Raw genomic sequence first — 21,422 nt, 5'->3', positions numbered from 1 at the left:
GGGCAGTATATCAAGTTTTTAAGAAATATGAATGCATTTCCAACAAGATATAGGATGTAGATGTAATAAAGCAGATGTTAGGCCAGTTAACAGTTATATGCTTATTGGCCATGAGACAATCTATCTTAAATATTTAGTCTGAATAGAAAAATAACATTTTATTTGCTGTACTTGATTCAGGATGATTTATTACACCCGAGCAGGGGCTATAAAGACATTGTGTTCAAATACATGTAGATGCTGTTGTTCCTAAACTCTTCCACTTTCTAATAATATCACTTACAGCTGACTGTGGAACACCCAGCAGGAAGGAAATTTCATGAACAGTCTTATTGTGAAGGTGGCATCCATTACAGTGGAGCTCTTCAGAACGATCAATTTTGTATCACAAATGTTTGCTAATAGAGACTGCATGGTTAGGTACTTGATTTTATACACCTGTGGCAACGGGTCTGATTGAAACACCAGAATTCAATATTTAACAGGTGTGGCCAAATACTTTTGTCCATATAATGTACCTAAAATCATTGTTTACTGCCATGTGACTGGCTTTTAACATATTTGTGTTATAAGCAGATGAGCAGGTGTACCTAATAAAGTGGTCAGTGAGTGTTTGAGGCCATACAGACAGTCTGGTGTCATTAACTACTAATAACAGAAAGTCCTGAACAATGATGCTGACCTAAATTTTTAAACTCTGAGTGAGCAGTGGCCCAGCTATGGATCTATGAGTTGATGGGTTCGGTTCTACATTTGTGAGGAAGATGATGCTGGTTTGATAGATCTTCAGCTCTCACACATGTACACACACACACACACACACCTAAACACACATGATTTTTACGAGTAATAGAGGAGAGGTGATGGCTTTGTGGGCAATAAGCCTCTCAGCTGCTGCTGAAGTACGCAGCAGACGTTTCCACAGCTTCATCTAGCGCAGAAATCACAGAGCAGACACTGACAGGCATTGCCACAAAGATATAAGGCTTCTGATAAGATCCAGCATGAAAGCTTTTTTGGACACATACCAATCACTGACACAGATAATGGTCTATGGACTTCAAAGAGGCACGATGATGAGAGCGGGAAAGTGAAGTATAATAGATGGAGTTTGGTGCAAAAATGGCAAACAGGCCGCACACAGCTGTTCCTCTTTGTGATTAAACTTCCATATGAAGGATGTAAGCACGGGCCTGAGCTGGGTGTCATTTGGCTTTTATAGATTCTGACTCTGTGTTTCAGATCCTGTTTCAGCAGAGTCTGAAGTGTTAGTACATTTCTGCACTGGAGACGTTTCTCACAAAGCGTGCAAGTTTGGCCCCTTTTCATGTTCTTTGAATCTGTAAAGAATTTATAATACATCCAAACTAAAAATTTACTTTAGTTTTAATCAGATTGGGGTGTTGTAAACCTGTGAAAGTAAGGATTCTTTTTGAATGAAAAGATTAATTCTCTTTATTCTCTTCCCTGCCCTCAATAGTTGAGTGCTTGCTGTCTCTTATTTTGGGTGTTAGAATTGAAATTTCTCTTAAATCTTAACGACCAAAGTGGGCATCAGACTATTCCTATGCCCAGAGCTTCATCATGTAAGATGAGTGTTTTCTTATCAGACATATTAGCAGTGATGACCTGTAGCCCTTTAAACAAGCCTCCCAGGGGTGTAGCAGATCATGTTTGACTATTTAAAAAAAGTCTGCATTAAGTCAGAAGCAGATAGCTAAATCTTTCATTCTTTTTGTAGCAGGGAGATAAGGCTTCTGTCTTTGGGTTCTACATGTTGAATATAATCTCAAATAAAACCAGGAGAGAGAAAGGAAAACTCAAAACATTACTCAGAGTTGTGCATTATTAAGGGACAGATCTATTTATTAGTAGCATTTAAAGATATATTGATTATATACAGGTATATATTTATAGGTACATGAGTAAAATACAATGGGCAGACGGATAAAGTACAGTGTTGGGTCAAAAAGAAAGGCTAGGAGAGCTTTTGACCTTGACCTTGTACCTTCAGCTCATTCTTAATTAGGCTCTTTTATTAGGCTACTGCTCGAAATTTCCAGCCCATCTTCAAATGAGTATAACTCTGTAACTACAAGGTCTATTTGAATGATCAAGGTACCGTTACCAAGAGGGGCACTTGTGAAATTTATTCGGAAGTGTAAACATGTGTATATATGTTACTGGATCAGAGAGAATCAAGTTGGGCAATGAAAAATTTCATTTTTGCCTAATTTTTGTTTGTAATTTTAGCATATATATCTCATAGAAATTAATGCAGCTGAAGTCAAAAATCTCCAGTATGCCAAAGCACCATATTTTGACATTACTTTCAAATTTCATGCCACTAGAGAGTTATCAGAACAAAATAAGAGAGATTTTAGAAAAAAAATATCCAGGCGAAATCCCCTCTTGCCATCTGGGCCCAATTTGGCCCAATTTGGCACAATCTCTGCCATTTGAAAAATCTCAGGCATCAATTTTTTTTTTTTAACTCATATGCCATTAAAGGTGGTCACTACATCATGGAATTCCCTTTATACAGTTGTTATGGTTTATTAGCCAAGACAACCTTTTAGCTTTGGCTGTACATGTTAAAGATATCATGCACTTTTTGACAATATTCTTATAACAAAAAGATATAACCTTATTTTAATGTCAAATGGTTGAGGTTCAAGATTCATGTTATATTTTAACACTAGTATATATAAGTGCAAAGCCAAAGACAGTTGTTCAGCTGGTCCTGACTTGCATTTTCTGTAAAAGTCAAAAGTTTATACTGAAGGCATGTTTCTCAGCAAATCACAAGGTTCCTTCAGCTCCAATTCAAACCTATTTTTTGTTCCCACTCCTGCACACAGCGGGGTTTATGTGGCAGCTGTCGGTTCAGGTCTCCATGGCAGGTAGATCTATGAAAAGACATTGGCACAAAATGGCAGCCATGGCTGTAGGCATCCATGTGCAGAGAGAGAGAGAGAGAGAGCTGAGGTAGAACTGGCATCTCTGTGTCGTTATCAAAGGAGACAGACAGAGGGCCTGATCTCCCCAGGGGCCACAGGACAGGCACAGCTGAACATTTCAGACTCATTCTTACTTTTTTACCCTCTTTTCCCTCCTCACTTCCACGGGCCCCCCTCCCTCCCCGGCTCCCTTATCTCCCTATCTTCATCTCCTCTCTGTTCTCGGGGGGATCCGTTGTTCCCCGCAGGCCCGTTGGTGCCTCCGCTGAGATGACATCCATCTTGTCAGGAGGGGGGTTTTCATTGTTCTACTTCTAACATGTGAAACTCTACACGCTCCCCTGTGTCTTCGCATATTAAAGAGTGATAGTGTTTGTAATGAAGAGATGAGATAGTCGTGGGCAGGGATGATTGAGAGAGCCCTATCTGTCAGGCCCGTTCTTCTTCAAAGGGTTAATGGGAAAGAAGATTGGGGCCTGATGGGCACGGCACTGCTGGATTATACCTGAGGGTTAAACGGATGATGCAACAATTTATGTGACTGACAACAGGGGATTGGGAACATTATGTCTCTGGTGTTGCGATCCCCTGGGCTTAAGATACACCTTCAGTTACAAGCGTTTCAGCTGGGGGTCCAAAACCCCCATGGAGTATGAGCTGGCATGAACATCCGGGTAATGAAATCCTCGTATTTCTATCCAGAGACATGACTGTTTCTGAAGTACTTTGGAGTAGTTAAAATCCATTTGTACACAAATTGATCTCTATGGGACCAACTATCATAAAACACAGAAATATACACTCCTTAAATCCAAAAAAAGTTGGGACATGGCGTAAAATGAGAACAAATTCGAATTCAGTGATCTGCAAATCCTTTCAACCTATACTTGACTGAAAACAGCACAAAGACAAGGTGTTTCAAAATAAAACTGATAGACTTTATTGTTTTTTTAATTCTGAGTTTGATTCCTTTAAATAGTCCCAAAAAAGTTGGGACTTTTTAAGATACTGGCGTGGATTTAATTCTTAAATGCTCTGGAAAGTCACCCCAGTTCCAGGCTCACTTAAGAAGCCTCCTTAAGGGCTAAGAAGGCATGGATAGTGTCATTAGAAGTGCAAATTGGAGGGTCATTGCTATGAGTTATGGTTAAAAATTTTATTATGACCTGTAATGATTCTTGTCGTTTATGACAATGTTGGTCCCAGAGGGTTAAATAGAACCTGTCTGACAACGTGAAGGAGGCTTAAAGATCTCCAAATGCAACACATCATGCCACGGTCTAAAGAAATTCAAGAACAGATGATAAACAAAGTCATTGACATTTTTTAGTCTGGAAAGGGATACAAAGCCATTTCTAAGGCTTTGGGACTCCATTGAACCATGGCAAGAGCCATTGTCAACAAATGGGGAAAACTTGAACAATGACAAGCGTTCACAGGAGTGGGCAGCCGGCTAGAATTACTTCAAGAATGCATCATTGACTTATCCAGGAGGTCACAAAAGAACCCAGAACAACATCTAAAGACCTGCAGGCCTCACTTGAGTCAGTTAAGGTCAGTGTTCATGACTCATGGCAGGAACGAGACTGAGCAAAAATGGCATCATGGAAGAGTTCCAATGAGAACAAAAAGGCCTATCCGGCCTAAAACTAGTACATGTCATGAAAAGAGCATCAGACCAACAGTCAAACATGGTGGTGATAGTGGGCTGCTTTTGCTTGCTCCTGGGAAACTTCATGAAAACTTTTGACACTCAAAGATGGCACATTTAATGTTCTTTTGATAATACCACTAATCCCCTATTTAGCTATTAAAAGAGTTAACTGATGAACTGCTATAGAAGTTATCTTTATCAACAGCTAACAATGCTGATTTTGTATTAACAATGCCCACCTCTCAATAAAGCACACAGCCATGAGATCTCTCAGCCTCTACCTTAAAGTTGGAACATAACCTTGCTACAGACTTAAACAGCCAATTTAAATACATTTCTAAGCATGATAGAACATAATGATGTGGGCAATAAAGCAAAGATTAAACACTTAAGCTTTCAATGATCCTATTTAGAAATTCAAGCACAGCCTTTATGATATTTCTGCAGAGAAACACTCTGTTTATGGTGTGTTTTTTTAAAGTGGAATGAGAGTGGAAATCACACTCAAGCAGCTGACTAAAGTTAATCTGCATGCATAAGCTTCTTTAAACATTTTAAAGCCATGATTCACTTTCAGGAGAGGAGACATTTTGAACTTCAAAACAGCTTCAAACTTTGCTTTTGCAGATGTAAAATCTCAGTGCCACCAGTTGTTTACATATGCATGTGATGCATCCTGATCTAATAGTGTTGTATATAAGAGTAGCTCCCTGTGAGGGTCTTACTATCTTGCAGGAAGTCTTGCAGCATAAATGTGAGGCTATCAGTCTTCTCCAGCAGTGGAGCACTATCAACCTGTCCCTGCTCACCACTCCACCTAATCTGTCCTGCCAGACACCTGAAACATCATCCTAAATACACATTTAACTGTAATATTAACCACATCAAGATGACATATAAGCTGCAGGAAATAGTCTAATCAATGGTTGGGATCATTCTTATTAAGGGATGAAAAAATACAAATAAATGTGGATGTTTTTCCATCACAGAGGGAGAGGAATGATGCACAGGAGACACCTGGACAGGACTCATTTCCATCTAAACTGCAAGATTATAGATCCAGCAGGATGTGTGATGTGACAGAGAGGAGAAGCTCAGTGATGGATTGATTAAATGTGTCAGTCAGTAGGTGGGTGGGCGAGAGAAGAGAACAGGGAGAGAACCAGCAAGTGGGATGAAGAGTCCGTCGCTGTATGATGCATTCAAAATCACCCGCATCAGCATAATCATGCTGTGCAAAAACATCAGGTTCTGAAGTTAAGCTGGAAATAAAATGGAGAAACATTTCTGAGTAATCCAAAAAAGAATTACAAACTGGTACGATTAACTTTTTAAGGTGGGATTAAAGGAGCATTTCCATGTTTCTAGGAAAGGTCACCTGCTGTTTGTCAAAAACACCTTCTACCTCTTGGCTCAAGCTTACAAATCTGTCAAATCTGGAAACTCCCACTACCACCAGGGGGGAGAAGCTCTAGGCCGACTTACTTAAACTGCTCTTGACAGCTGCACACTGACTGATTCTGAACACTCTTCAGGCCCAGTGTGCTGCAGCCTGAAGGCAGAGACGTGGTCTGATCACGACACGTCCGTCAAGCCAGACAGCATCCGCCTGGAGCCTCGGACAAATAAACACACTGAATACACTCGCATTTACATTTATTTAAGTGCAAAAACACACTTAGAGAGGGCAGCCCATGCCTGCTGCAGGAGACTGGCTGAGGAGGTGAGAAAAGTGCTATCTGCTCTGACAGACCTGTGAGAGGAGGCGATTCATGTGGACGTATTTACATCCAACACCCTATTGTCTTTATAGACAGAGAGCAAACTTCATCAAGTCAACACAAGGGCTCTACTTTAGACACCAATCTGGTGCATTGTATACAGTATTCAGATGATGGAAGCAACAGTACTTAATTGAAAAGAAGAAAGAACAGAGAAGTTTATCCAGCTTCTACGGATGTTTTTCTACTTTTTTGACACCAACAATGACCCACTTCCAACTTCCACATGTACTGTTCTGCTCAGATTGAAGAAGGCCTGTGGTTTGCTCACATGTGGTTTAATATTGCCTTTTACAACTCTACATACTGGCACCTTGTGTACACTTCCCACATACCGTGCATACTGAATCACACTGGAAGAGTAACCTGGGAAGTTCCTCAAGGTTTAGTACTGGGACCTAAGTTGATATTTGTTCGGTAACTGATACATTAAAATTTGTATCGTATGCAGATGACACTAATTTATTTTGTGTTAAAAACAGTAGGGATAGAATGACCAGGTTTAATAAATGTCTTTCTTTAAAAAAAAAAAAAGCTACCACTAAATGAAAGTAAAAAAAAATTTTGTGTTGTTTGGTGGTAAAAGGGAGGACGACAATGAAAAACTGAATTTCGTAAAACTGAAGAGTTTATGAAACAAATTTTTTGGTTAGTTGGAAGTAAAAAAGAAATTATCCAAGTCTATTTCTATTCTTTACAACAGAAGGGGTTTGCTGAATAAGGGGACTGCCTTCTGCCAGTTTGGCACTTTGCAGCATCAACCTTGGTCCCGTACTGCTCTAGCCTCCTGATGGCCGTCCTCCAGGCCCATGCCCTATCACTTCAGGTATCCTCCCAACAGCCCCCTCCACGATGCATGTGGTTGCCCCTGGCGTCTGGACCAGCTCACTGGATCCCAGTGTGTAGTGAGCTGGATCAGGCCAGGGAATGCGAATCAGGGGCCAGTAAAAGCGCAGCTGCCATTCCCGTATCAGGCAACTAACTCTTTCCATCCCTACTTTCCTAGCATGGCAGCATTAGACAGTCTTGCCAAGATACCAGAAGATGAGGCGAAGAGAAGTTGTCAGTCGGCACCTCTGGAAATCAGTAAACCTCCACCTCCGTCCTTGGGGAGGACCAAAGACCGAATGACTCTATTCTACATGTCCCCCCACGTGCAAGTCCGAGTCTGCAGTTGATCTCAGCCTCGTAGTCAGCAGATCGATGGGTTGCCAAGGTAGGTGAACTGCTCTACAACTTCAGTGCTCTCACCATTCACAGAAACAGATTAGTTGGCAGAATCAAAGGCATCCCCAAATGCCTGGATCTTTGTTTTGGCCCGGGAGATGCTCAGTCCCAACATTTCAGCCTCTTCACTCAGCGAGTTAAGAAACCCTCACAAGGACATTTACGGTCTCCGCAAGGATCACAGCATCATCAGCAAAGTCCAGATTAATGATCTGGACATTGCCAAATGACCGCCAAAGTTCGCTGCCCCTGCTACCCGCCCTATTACCCAGTCCATAGGCACTGAAGAGCACAGGGGCTAAGACACTCCTGCCTGGACACATAATCAACTGGTTAGAAGTCAAAAGTGGAGCCACAACACTTCACAACACTCTTTGTACCAGGATACAGGGCAGACATCAGCTGTATTGGCTGACTGATGTAAAAGGGCACAAAAAACACTGTAGTGCAAACCTAGATTATTTGCAAATATCCATATTGGATAAAGAATATTTAGTGATGTATTTAGATGGACTGGTAAGGATACAAATGTGAACTATTACACTCTATGGAATCTAATGTCCTATTTTAGGCTTTATCAGCATTTGCAAAGAACTATTAATAAAGGTGTATGAGCCTGAACTATTAAAGCTCAGTAAGCAATATTTGTCCTCTGCAGTTCTGCCCTCCTTATTTTAGAGTCAAAAAGCAAGGTCAAAGGGATGTACATGTATATTTAATTTAAATCAAAATGAGTGAAAACACATTTAATAGAGTATATAAATACATTTGTACTTGTGTAAAATGAATAATTGCCCATTTCTGTGGTGAAAAGCTGATGTTAACATACTGGAAATTCATTTAAATATACATTGTGTTGAATGACAAATATTCTCTTCTTAAAGAACAGCATGTTTTTATGATGTATCGAGGCATAATGGGTAACAAAAAGGTGTAGAGGTGTCGTTGCATTGTTATTCTGATGGGCTGAACTGTCTGTCAGACGCCCATTGCTGTATCAGAGTATACTGTCATTCACAGAGACAGCTGCATCCCTGCACAACTTTCTCTCTCAGCAGGACGTCGCCAACCTCCGCTCCCCTCCAGCAACAAAACCTACCACAAAGCAAAGATGGCACGCACGCACGAACACAACCTGGATGCCTCTCGACAGCAGCAGAGGCACGGTAAAGACCTCACAAGGTATCAGACAGGGAAAATGAGAGCAGGGAATGATTTTGAAGATTGAACTTTACTTTCTCGCCTCCTTGTGACGATAAGAGTTTGTGTTTTCACCTGTTTCCCTCCCTCTCCTGAGAGTATTTCCAGCAAAAAAAAAAAAGTGCATCAAAGACAACCCTGGAGCTTTGTATAATACTCTGATTATGTGGGATAACATTTTCCCTCCAAGCTTTGTTTTTGTTCCTATAATTGAACACCACAATTCCCCAAACAACAAAAAATAGCCTGTAAAAATCCACATACAGAGCATTACGCAGTAGAATAAGACCCTCAGAGTGCCTCTTCATAGACTCCAATTATAAGCCAAGAGGTAGGCAATTAAAATTCCCATCACAGGGTGAAAGAGCGTCTTAAGTGGCTGGGCTATAGGCCTGAAAAGTAGCTTGATGACTCTATTCATTTGGTGCCTGCTGAAGCCTCACCTTCCCATCACTTCTAATTAAGGAGGCAAAAAAGGATCCAAACGCCTCCATACAGAGAGGAGGGGAGGGAGGAGGTGTGACAGTGGAGACTACTGGAAACTAAATGACAAAAAAGAGGAAGAAGAGGAGGAGGAAATGAAGAAAAAAAAGGACCGTGACCTGACAGTTTTTTCTGTCAGGATGCAGCAGAAGTGTGATGTCAAATTAATTCAGACTCAAACTTATAAATATTCAAAGAGTCAAAGTGAAGTGTGAGCCAAGAAACCAAACTCTTAAAAACAAGAGCCAGAGAAGAGTCCAACTCTATTGCATTCAAACTCACAATACTTACTTTGCATTCATTTATTCAACAGTACAAGAATGCATTTACAACAGGAAGTGCTACATAAGAGGTTGTTTTCCAAGTCTAGCACAAAAGGTGAGTCTAATTTGGGGTTGTAGATGAATATTTTCAATCTATTCATAATATACTTGTACTCTACGACAACACTGTTCAGTACTTTTTACTCAACTACTTGAATTTAAGAGCAGATGTGAAACTGACATCTATCAGTCTGGTAGAGGTTACAAAGCCATATCTAAGGCGTCAGCAAACCACTGTGAGAGCCATTATCCACAACTGGGGAAAACTTGGAACAGTTGTGAACTTTCCCAGGAGTGGCTGGCCTACCAAAGTTATTCCAAGAATGCATCGGCGACCCATCTATCTGTTTCATATCTAACTGACAACTCCTGGTAAGAGTTATAATTTCAGAATAAAGGTAGTTATGTCTACACGAGCAGAGACAAACATGGAGTCCGTTGACCTTCACTGTTAACTCTCAAAGTATAACCAGCTCATTTTTGGGCCAGAGAGAAAATCTGAGCACTCTAATATCATGACATCATGCTATGATAGCTAATGGCAGCAAATAGTAGTACCAATGACAATCCAGGGGTGGAGCCAGTTGTAGACAGGGCTGCCCAGGGCCCCTGAAATCTGATTGGATACCCCAAAATCTGCTACTGCCTTGTCAGCCATTAATTATCCATTTAAGCATACCCAGTTACTAAGCATCTTAGGCTAAATCAGAGGGGTTCTATTGACTTTAGTCTGTCAGAGGTGAGGTAAAAGTGGCCCTCAGTGAAAAAAGGTTGGAGACCCCTGTCCTACGCAAATGGTGGCTCACTTTAGCTTTGTAAGCTTAAGCTAAAGCTAACATAGCTGTGCTAGCTACGTAGTTTATTTGACCATGTAAGCCAATATAGCTAACATAGCTTAAGCAACATGAGATGTAGCATACATAGCTTAAGCTATTGTAGCTACATAAGCTACACAGATAATCTTGCTAATGTTAACTTTGTAGCTTTGTCAGTATCCATGAGGTTAAATTGTAGCCACGTTCTCCACGTAGCTCTGAGCTACACAAGCTACATTTGCTATGAGCATATTTAACAGAGGGCAAGCTTTTTTCATGTGAGTAGACTGTTTATTTAGATTTCTTAAACATTTTTAAATGAGGTTTTGCACCTGATTTTATTTTTAAAATTTTAACATGTAATTTCATTCTGATAGATGTGGCATCAAAAAGTAAGTCTGCGAAAGGGGGCGAAAAATTGGACAAAACCTCAAAAATGTAGGGTGAAACAGTTATGCTTCTTTGTCTGACAGGATGCCTTTGACTGCCCTCTAGCCCCACCAGACCAGGGCATGATGGGAGAGGTGGGGACCCTGTCCTCGAGCTTGGGTAGAAACTCTGACCTCTAATGGCAATTTTTAAAAAAACGAATGAAACATATCAGATGTCATGCACTGACTCAGTGCCATGAAAGTTGATGTAATCAAATTAATAACACACTTGTTTTGGTCAGATGACGGTAAGATTGGCAAAATGTCTCATCCTTTGACATTTTCTGACACCACGTCTTCTAAATGATAGAATTTCCCCTCTGGGGATCAATACAGAAGTATCATATCGTAATTCTCTGATATCTTAATGAATGAGAGTATAGAAAAGTTACACAGCTAGATACAAGTGGCAGGTACCAAAGAGAGGAATGAATTCATCAATTGCACAATGAAACTGACATTATTTTGGTACCAAAATGCAGCAGCATAATGTTGTTACATGTGGGTTTTCTGCAGAAAGAGAACTGGTCAGGATGTGTAGCTGATATTTCTACTCTTCAACACCAGCAACATCTTCACTGCAGGACTTTTACTGGAGAAAAGTAATAAAGACTGTTTTTAAACTCTGTTCTTGGTACTTTTTTAAGAGGTAAACAATCTGAGAACTTCTTCCAACAGTGAAACCAACATTCTGCTGCATTCTGCCTCCTTCATCTTTAATCACTGCAGGAAGCAGAAGGGGGTACAATCTGCTTCTCTCTTCTTCACTGTTTTATCCTCCTGTACTCTTACACCATATATCTCTACTGCTCAGCACACATTCCCTCGCTCTCTTGTCTTTGACTCTTCATGTTCTTCTTCTATTCATCTCGAGACCTCTTCTCTTGACTTTTATCCACCCACAAGAATGTGCAAATCTTCTCCTTATGCTGATACTTTTTTTAAAACACTACACAGAAAAGTTTCTACTATATGCAAACACTTTTTTAAGACATGTTTTTTGCTCTTTAACCTGTGCCAGCATCTACTCAGAAGACACTCTGCTCACCCCTCATCTCCACCCCACCCCTCCACTTGGATATTCATACCTCTCCCCTCTCCTCTTTTATGCGTTCATCTCTCTGGCCCGTGTTTCTCTGTAGGGACCAACCATCTAAAGCCCGGCCGGTAATCCTCTCAGGATATTGAAATGCCAATCCTTCCTCCTCCCTGACCCTCCACCTCCACCTCCACCGCCTTTCAGCATCCCTCCCTTCAGCTAAAGCGCTTTGGATGTACCACCCGAGGTTGGGGGTGGGGGTGGAGGAGGGGGGTTCGATCACACAAAGCACAAAACATACATACATGAAACCGCGCTGAGGCTAGATGTCATTATCTTCTCTTGCACACACACAAATCAAGCATGAAGCGATGCACGAGGCGTATAGCATGCTAGCATGGTTAAGTGCACACATGAAAATACACACATTTAAATATATGTGTCCCTAATCCACAGCTGGATAAGGGGGGGGGCCCATGAGCCCAGGGCAAAACTGATCCCCCATTTACCCCGCTCATGCCCCATCTCCTCACGCAACTCCACTCATGTTTCTATCCCCTCTCCCTCACCTCCTTTCCTTTTCATCCATCCTTCCATCCTTGCCACACCACGCAGAACCCCCTCCCCCCTTAAGGCCTGGTGAATCCTGATAAAACCCAAATCTGTCAAGGAGAAATGCACTCTGCCACCGTGTATGTTGGCGTTTCAGGATAGCTTTAAAAATTCAATTAAATTTGGTTCTAATGGAGGGTTTTGGTCCTTTCAGCCACTAAAGAAGAAATCCAAGTGGATACATGGATGCAAACTGACCCCTTCTGTGTGCATGTGAGTGATTTTGGCTGTAATATTGCACCCACTTTCACCTTCTTCCTTAAATCCTCAGGCATTTTTTGCCAGCAGAACTGTGCCTCCCCGCTGCTAACAAGCTTGCCATGCCCAGAAAAACAAGCTAGTACAGTAAAAGAGGATGGGAAAAGAGTTGTAGAAGAGGAAGAAGGGCAGCACTGATTATGTCAGAAGATGATAGTGGAAAGAGTGTAGGAGGAGAGAGAAATTACCAGCTAAGAATAGTGAGTTTATAGGGAGAGCAGAAAAAGGATAAGGTGGGGGGAAATGAGGGAGGAAATAGAGGGTAAAAAAAGCCAAGATAGAGACACGCAGGAGGATCTAAAAAAAAAAAGTCTAAAAGTAATAAAGAGATGATGAGGCGGCAAGAGAGACAGGGGAGTGTGCAGGTATGTGTTAGCTCTCTTCCAAATCCCTGCTGCAGATCTCATAAAGGTCAGTGAGTTTTGATGCCGTAGTATCTCAGTGTGGAGGTGGACACATGTTCAAACACAAGCTGGAGGTCTGAGCGGGGACGTACCTGACCTGGATGCACAAGATTTATGAGCGTTACCACCTGCTGCTACAGATAATCTCAACATCATTTCCCAATGCACAAAGCTTCTGATAACACCCACAACAAACGGGGTTTTCATGGAGAATCTGTCGGCTATTTTCTGCAGCTAAAATAAGACAAACATCACCCTTATGGATGCAGAAAATAGAAGCTAAAGTGGACTTAATCTTTGTGGTTCTGTCTGTGTTTCTCTGATAAGAGTTAGAGTGGTATCAATTACCTCCCACAGAATATGTTGGGCCAGTGAATGGGCCCTCCCCAGTTGTGATTTATTGATGATATCAATGCTAGTGTGTTCACTAGCATTGGTGCTAGTGTCATGGCTAACAGTTACCTGATATGGAGATGAAGAGTTGAAGCTATTATTGTGTTCAAATGTTCAAAATATTTATTCATGCCTCTTTTCATCTCTATTCTGTCACATTTGTTTCCACATTAAACAGTTTTACCACTTTCAGTCTCTTTAACCAATTTTTGCAACTTTTTAACTGTTTTTCATCATTTTTACCACCCATTTTTGCTGCTTCCAGCCAATAAATGGATTTCTTATAAACTATTTCGCCACTTTTTCCTTTCTTAACCCATATTTGCTGCTTTTTCTGCCTCTTTTAACCCCTTTTTGCCACTTCTACAAGCTTGTCACCATTTTTTGCCACCCATTTTTGCCAGTTTTAGCAATTATTCAGACTGTAAGCCAATTGTTGCCACTTGGTACCATTTTTGTCACTCTTTCACTACTTTCACTACTTATTTCTGTCATTTTTAAAATGTTTTAACCCATATCGCCATTTTCTTCACCATTCTTACTGCCTATTACACATTTTTTTCCTTTCCCAACCCATGTTTGCTCTGGCTTTTATTTACCTCTTTTAAACTTTTTTGACCAATTTTTACCACTCTATAACCACTTATCACCAAATATATTACCAATTTTTGCCACTTTTAACCATTCTTCACCATTCTTCCTGCCCATTTTGCCACTTTTTCCTTTGTTAACCCATAACTGCTGCCTTATTGCCTCATTCAACCTATTTCTGCCATTTTATAACTGCTTTACACCAATTTCCTGCCAATTTCTGCCATTCTTACCACGTTTCACCACGTATTTGGCCAATTTTTCCACTGTTAGCCAATTATTGCAACTGATGACCCATTTTTGCCACTCTTTCAGCACTTTTCACTACTATCTCCTGCCAATTTTTGCCACTTTAAACCCATTTTTACCAATTTCTGCCTTTATTTTGCAATTATTTAATCATTTACCCCTGATAGTTTTTACAGATTCTTCTACTTTGTTCTGTGGTATCCTGACATTTGTGAACATCATGGCTTAGCTATGACGTCTGGCATTAATTTCCAAACAGTCTGGTCCAGTGGTTCTCATCTGGTGGGTCCAGACCCAAAAGTGGGTCCTGGAGCTTTTTTCATGGGGTCATGAATGTGTGTCTGGAGAAAAATGTTGGCAAACAGTCTATGAAGTACTGAAGTACTCGGTGACCACAGATTTTACTGATATTTTACAGTGTTTCACAGTTTCCCAATATTTCAGCCCATTTAACTCTTTTCTTGTGATGCTAAAGCTGCTTTTCACATGACAGTAAAGTAAATCCTTATGGAAATATTTTGTGTAAAATGTGTTAGCTTAGAGTGTGAAAACTCAAGTGGAAGGGGAAAACCAGACATTGAGCATGTTATTCAAAGAGACAGGTCCATTTGGTCAAGTCCTTTCCTGTCACATAAAAAAACACAATTTCATGAAAAAGTAAGTGTAAAAAAATACACACAGAGAACACAGAAAAAAGTGTTGAACCTCAAAAATGTTGCCACTTTCACCATCTAAAGTTGACTTTCATCAACAGTTGCCTATTCATTTCATGCTGAAAATGCTAAAAATCTCCAACACACAAACACTGCCATGAAAATATTCCAGCAGGTTCATGATCCTCTAGCACACAAAAGCACAAAAGTGTCCTACCCCCTCTTGATCCAAAGGCAGAGAGCTGGTCAGAGGGTTAAGGTGAATTTTAGTTGGTCAGCTGTTGATCTGAACCACGCTCTGCTGGTCAGGAGGAGAAAGCCCGGATCTTTCTACTAAAGCTGACATGCCTTTAGTGAAGCCGGGAGAGCTAAGCCGAGGAACACCAAAAGTCATTCTAAAGCACATTTCAAAATCAAATACCAATTTTTAAAGTGCTGTCTCCCTCTCCCTCTTTCTCTCTCGTTCTTTCTTGATCTCTCAGTCTCACGCACACACATCCACACACAAACACGCACAGGCAGACAGCATTAAACACCACACACCAAATGTCAGTCTAAATCCCTCCTGACACACAAAGTCCTCTGAAACCCCGGCAAACACACTCCCCTAACCCCTTGTCCAATCCCTCTGGATGACACGGTTAGCGGGACAACTCACACCCTAATACCCCATAATAACCACAAATCAACGCCATGGCAACTGCTGACAAGACAGACAGACAGACGGAGGAGATGAAAGGAAGAAATGTTGAAAGAACTGTAAGGACAAGAAAATAATCACTGAAGGTTTTTCCTTTTCTAGTAGAGTATGTCTAACCTGGGAGCTTTGAGGGATTTTTAGCTAGCAGGCTTAGGATAGCTGAGACGCTACGTCAGCATTAGCCCACATACAGCAGATTTCTATTGTTGTCTGATGAGTCTGACGCACATGGACAACTTATATTATTATTAGATTCAGACCTTTTCTGTCATCAACAGGCCTAAGACAGCTGAGTCGTTGCTGTTAGCCATTGTTAGCATTAGCGCACAGTGATGATTCAAAGTGACAGAGTGACACTAAATAGGTCGGAAGCAGAATAAAGGAGGTGCTGTTGTTGGTAGCGGCACTTTTTTAGCAGCTTTTCTCCCTCGGTATGTCAAAAACAATAAACCACGTGTGCAGTTCTTTAAAAATACTTCTTAATTCAAGAAACATGATATGCAGACCTAGCCAGTGGGTCTGCACTGAGGGAATATAAGAAAAACAGATAAAAACTCAAAAATCTAGAGTATCACTCAATACTCGTTTAAGCATTTATTGCAAAATAGATATATAGTTTTACTTGGAGGAGAAGACTTTGCACAAAAGATGCTGTCGGGGTTAATCAAGCAGCAAGCTTTGACTTTTCAGACAGCTAGAAACCTGCATATAGAGGTACGTTTATGACAAAGCATGCCAAATACAATTAAATGTAGTTCAGCAGTGATTTACTCTGTAGCAGCATTACTGAATATGAAGTTGCAATAGCTTTAGGCTAGAAAGGAGGAGGCTGGGGTGGGGGAGGTGAAGCTTTGCCAGCAGCAGTGTGGTGATATCTGCATTGAAGGTTAGAAGGGCATCAAATTTAAATGAACTGCCTTGTTAAAAGAATGAGCTGTGATTGGTTATGAGAGCTGGAAGATTATTGATATCAGCTGCCTGTGAGTTGATTGTAGCTTGGTTTATGACCTTCTGCATGTACTATGGGAAAACTAACCATTATTGATGCAAAAGAAAGGCAAATACTGCAGTCTCATGGATTTAGATGGCTAATGCCAACTACACTCATAAATCCACCCTTAGCCTCTCCCCCTGCCCATGCGCTCCAGATGTTACACTTACATAACATTTACAGTTGATCTACAAATCTGGGCCACTGAGAATCACACATTCATTATAAATACCCTCAGCATCAATCTACTTACAGCTATTATCCTTGTACTTCCAGAGGCACAATCTTAGCCATGACATAAGAAGAAAAGACCCAGTGCATGTTTTTATTCAATTGCTCCTGTATCTACAAAGTGAGTGAGTCTTTTCTATCAAAATTAAACATTTATACCTCGCATAAACTCTACTGCTGCCATCCCAGCCTCTCATATGACTCACAGGTCTCCATTCATTATGCAGCACATTTCTCTTTACTAATTTCTAATTAGCTGCAAAAACACACTCTGCCATTCTTGCATTCTCTTTGTCTCTACATGTCCTGCTTTCCTTTGCAACATATTTAATTCTTTCTTCCTCCTCGAGCTTTTTTAAATATGTTATAAAGGTATGTGTAAGTGCAATCCTGTCTGTTGTTTTTGCATTTAAGCCATAATGCATTCTTTTTCATTTTTAATATCTGCTTGTGCATTTGATCTTTTCACACATGAGCTCCTCTAAACAGCACTATCCCAGAGCTAGCTGACATGGCTACTTGGCAAAGAGCTTTTTTGAAGCCTGCAGCTAATTCTGCTGAAGACTTCTGCTAATGAAAATGAGATCACCTCCAGCAGCAAGACTTTTTGCTCCGTCTGCAGTAACAGGCAAGCTGTCAGTAAAGGGACAGACGCTGTTACTAAAGAAAACACACTAACGAAAAAATAATGCAGTCCTGTGTATGTATGAAACACTTTACACCACCAAATGCATGTAGTTTTAAATTGCATTTCTACTCAAAGGTTACTCTGGGCTTCAGCATGTACATGAATCTATTCATGAACATGGGGAATTCAAAGCATCCACAAGTATGCACGTGTATACGTGCGTCAATGCATACGCAGCTTCTTTGTTGGAGTGTATGATAAGGTATAATCTGACCACACGTGCAGAACTGACAGCTGCCTGCACTAATGTTATAAGAATTTAATGTGCCATTGCAAAACAAAGCTTTAAAGTCAGAGGGTCTACTTGACATGACTGTAGGTGGCGTGACTGTCTTTGTTAGGCTGCCATAAACTGATTAGTAGAGATTACTTCTATAGGAATCAGTAGGATTGTACTGGGAGTGTAATGACATTGTATTCAGATACACATACCCCTTTCACAGCTATAACAGCCTCCACTCTACTTGAAAGGCTTTCCTCAAGATTTTGGAGTGTTTCTGTGGGAATTTGTGCCCATTCATTCTGTAGAACATTTTTGAGGTCAGGCACTGATGTTGGACAAGAAAGCCTGGCTCACATTTTTGGTTCTAGTTCATCTCAAAGGTGCTTGATGGGGTCAAGGTCAGGGCTCTGTGCAGGTCAGTCAAGTTCTTCCACACCAAACCCATCAAACCATGTCTTTATAGTCCTTGCTGTGTGCACTGGGACACTGAATTGAAAAGAAAAGTGCTTTCTGGCAGCCAGGAAGGTAATGTTCTCCTGGTATCTGTCAAACCAAGACTTGGTATTGTGACACTACTCCATCCAATGTATGGCACTGGACTCAATTATGTGAGGCTTGCACACCATTCCATGAAACTCCTGCTGCACAGATTTTGTGCTTACATTAAGGCCAGTTGAAGTTCAGAAGTTCAGCAATGGAATCAGTAGAGCATTGGTGACATAACACACCTAGCAGTCGTTGATCTCACTCTTACATTTCCTGGCTGAGTTCCTGTTGTTCTTAAATTCTTCCACTTTCTAATAATATCACCCACAGTTTTCTGTGGAATATCCAGCAGTGGTGAAATTCCACAAACAGTCTTATTGCAAAGGTGGCATCCATCACAGCACCACACTTAAAGTCACTGAACTCTTCAGAATGACTGGTTAAATGCTTGATTCTATACGCCTCTGACAACAGGTCTGACTTGAACACCTGGTTTCCAATATAATAGGTGTGACCAAATACTTTTGCCCATATAGTGTAGTGTAGACAAAGACCAGTCTTGAATGGGCCACAGAAGTATATTTGCAGCCACCCAAGTATACTTGCTGACCATTTTCTTCTGTTTTATTTCTAAGTCTGTACATAGTCATTGATCCTTACATAAGAAATAGGCATCCAATTGCACATTCCTCCTGTAAATGCACCATTAGATATCTTGTGTAGAAAAACTAACATTTAAATGCAATTGTTTCAACATATTTTTGCAGCTGCACATACACACACAAAAAAAAACCTATGAAATGAGCCAGGGTGGTTCGACCTCTTCCACAAAGCATAGTACCATTTTGGGGAAACACTGCAACTTGCACCTTGACATTTTTTAACAACACTGCAAATTAGCAAGGCCATAATGAGCTCTCTCAAAAGGAGGCCTAGTGCAAGTACGGTAAAATCCAGACTTTAAATTGCTCTGGTATTTGTTTTCATCACGTGGAGTTTACAACCCTGTTCGCTATCAGCTATTCGCTACCAGCTATCATTACGCAGTACGGTTATTGATAGTGGTGAAGTACTGACCCACAGCATATAACCCTTTAAAACAGAGTTGTGCTTCCACCCTCTCTGGTTAGTCATTGTCTATAACTGATGAGTCTTTTAATGAAACCAGCCCTCTACAAGGTGCATTTACTTAATGCTTTACTGCGAATACTTTGTGGCTCCATCAGCCTGGTCCAACACCTATGTATCCCAGCACATTGTTCACAACAGACAATTAACTGGGGCCAGTTTTCAATCATGTCAGGTCATATGCAGTGAGTGATGGGGGATGTTGCATTCGTGGTCCTGAAGACACGTCTCAACAATTTATACTGGCAACTTAGTTGCTCTGAAAACTAAGCAATAAAGTGGGACTTGTACACCAGATTGTACAGTGACAGAAACTAAGAAACAGAAAAAGTAATTCTTCTTTTTTGGCATGTACTGCAGTACAAATTGCTCAAAGCTTTCAGAGACTTCCAGCTGTGCTGGCTTGTCATATTTGGGAACATTTTGCCACGTCTTTTTAGAAACACAGAGTGACCTCATTCTTGTTAAATTGTTTTTCATTTCCTGACTGTGCAAACTTGCTCTATAATTTCAAATGTTGAAAGCACTTCCCTTATTTGAGCTGTCATATGTGGATTTGTGATAGTTATTAATAATTTTTTCAGCTGTGACTCACCAGGCAGGCTTGTTGACACGTTGACCTGGGTGTAGAACCTCTTGTTGGGTAGTAGCTCAGACACTCCATTCAGAGCCTCTACAGTAAATGTGTAGTTGGTGTTGGGAAGCAGATTGACCACGGTCACTGTTCTTTCTGTCAGGCCAATCTGCTGAGGTACAAAACCAACACTGGCCCCACATGGCTCGCACTGTCTCGCGACACACCTTCGGCATCCCACGCTATAGGTCAGGTCGGCCCTGCCTCCTGTGTCAGATGGTGCAGCCCACTCCAAGATCAGCGTGGACTGTTTCAGGGTGCAGACCAAGTCTCTAGGTGGAGAGGGTGGCCCTAGAGGGATAGGCATAAGAAAAATGTGTTTAGGTCTACCAGACATTGCATCTGTCTTTCACAAGGCAAGCCAACTTTGTTCATACAGCACCTTTCAGACACAAGGCAATTCAAAGTGCTTTCCAAGTGCACAGTAACTGGACAAAACAATTTAAAAGAGAACATTACGAACAAAGTCATTTGATCAATAGATCACATTGCATTCACAAAGCAGACATACATGTCCAACAGAGTTTTTTATAAGCACTAATACACTGACATATGTTTAGTTATGCAGATTTTCAAATGCATGTACCCAAGGGCTTACAAATAAATGTGTGCAAAAGTAAACATGTATTTATACGTGTTAAAATGGGTTAAGTTGGTAACATAAAAAAAAAAAAGGTTAAAACAGTAAGTCAAGTTAAAACAAGATAAAGAATAATGAGCATAAGCATGCAGGTAAAAAAGTTTTATAGAAAAACAGGAGATAGAAAATAAAATCAGACATCTACAGCAAACAGGCTAAAACAAAAAAGAAGACACAAAATAGTTTAAAAAGTTAAATAATATGCCGATGATACTCAGCTTCATAGTCCCAAGTTGTAACACAACAGAAGACTGTTAGAAACATCCGACCAAATTTCATTGGTGAGAAAGATCTCTTAGTATTAAGTATCAAAATAATGAAAAGACAAGTGTAAAGCATTAATTCAGGCAGGCCATGGGGTCAAGTGCTGCAACATAACCGAGATCAGCTGATGCAATGTAAGCCTTAATCATCTGATGGCCAGCTGATTTTCTCTACCTGCACTCATGCTGCCATATTCAAACTGCTCTAGCCTGGCTACACCTTGCTTCTTTATGCAACCCTCCTCCACCCCAGCTCCTCCTTTAGTCTGCCTCTGACATAATCAATGTCATTGCGTTGTTATTGCTCTAGGTTTATTGCCGCTTCCCTCTCTGCTTCAGGCTTTCCTAATTGGCACAGAGCATGA

At 40.8% G+C, this 21,422-nt stretch overlaps 1 protein-coding gene across 1 annotated transcript in view; it reads right to left on the bottom strand.

Annotated features, from left to right (window-relative positions):
• LOC121523945 (ephrin type-A receptor 7-like) overlaps positions 1 to 21,422 on the bottom strand; it is a 267,012-nt gene that overhangs the window by 66,684 nt on the left and 178,906 nt on the right. Inside the window, exon 5 of the mRNA XM_041809039.1 lies at positions 20,116 to 20,445. Coding sequence (XP_041664973.1) covers positions 20,116 to 20,445 — 330 coding nt within the window. The remainder of the gene's footprint in view (positions 1 to 20,115; positions 20,446 to 21,422) is intronic.

Source organism: Cheilinus undulatus, linkage group 16 (assembly GCF_018320785.1).
Source record: "Cheilinus undulatus linkage group 16, ASM1832078v1, whole genome shotgun sequence".
NCBI classification, from domain to species: Eukaryota; Metazoa; Chordata; class Actinopteri; order Labriformes; family Labridae; genus Cheilinus; species Cheilinus undulatus.
The sequence above is the reverse complement of the archived record's forward strand: the minus strand, read 5'-3'. Positions and strand labels throughout refer to the sequence as shown.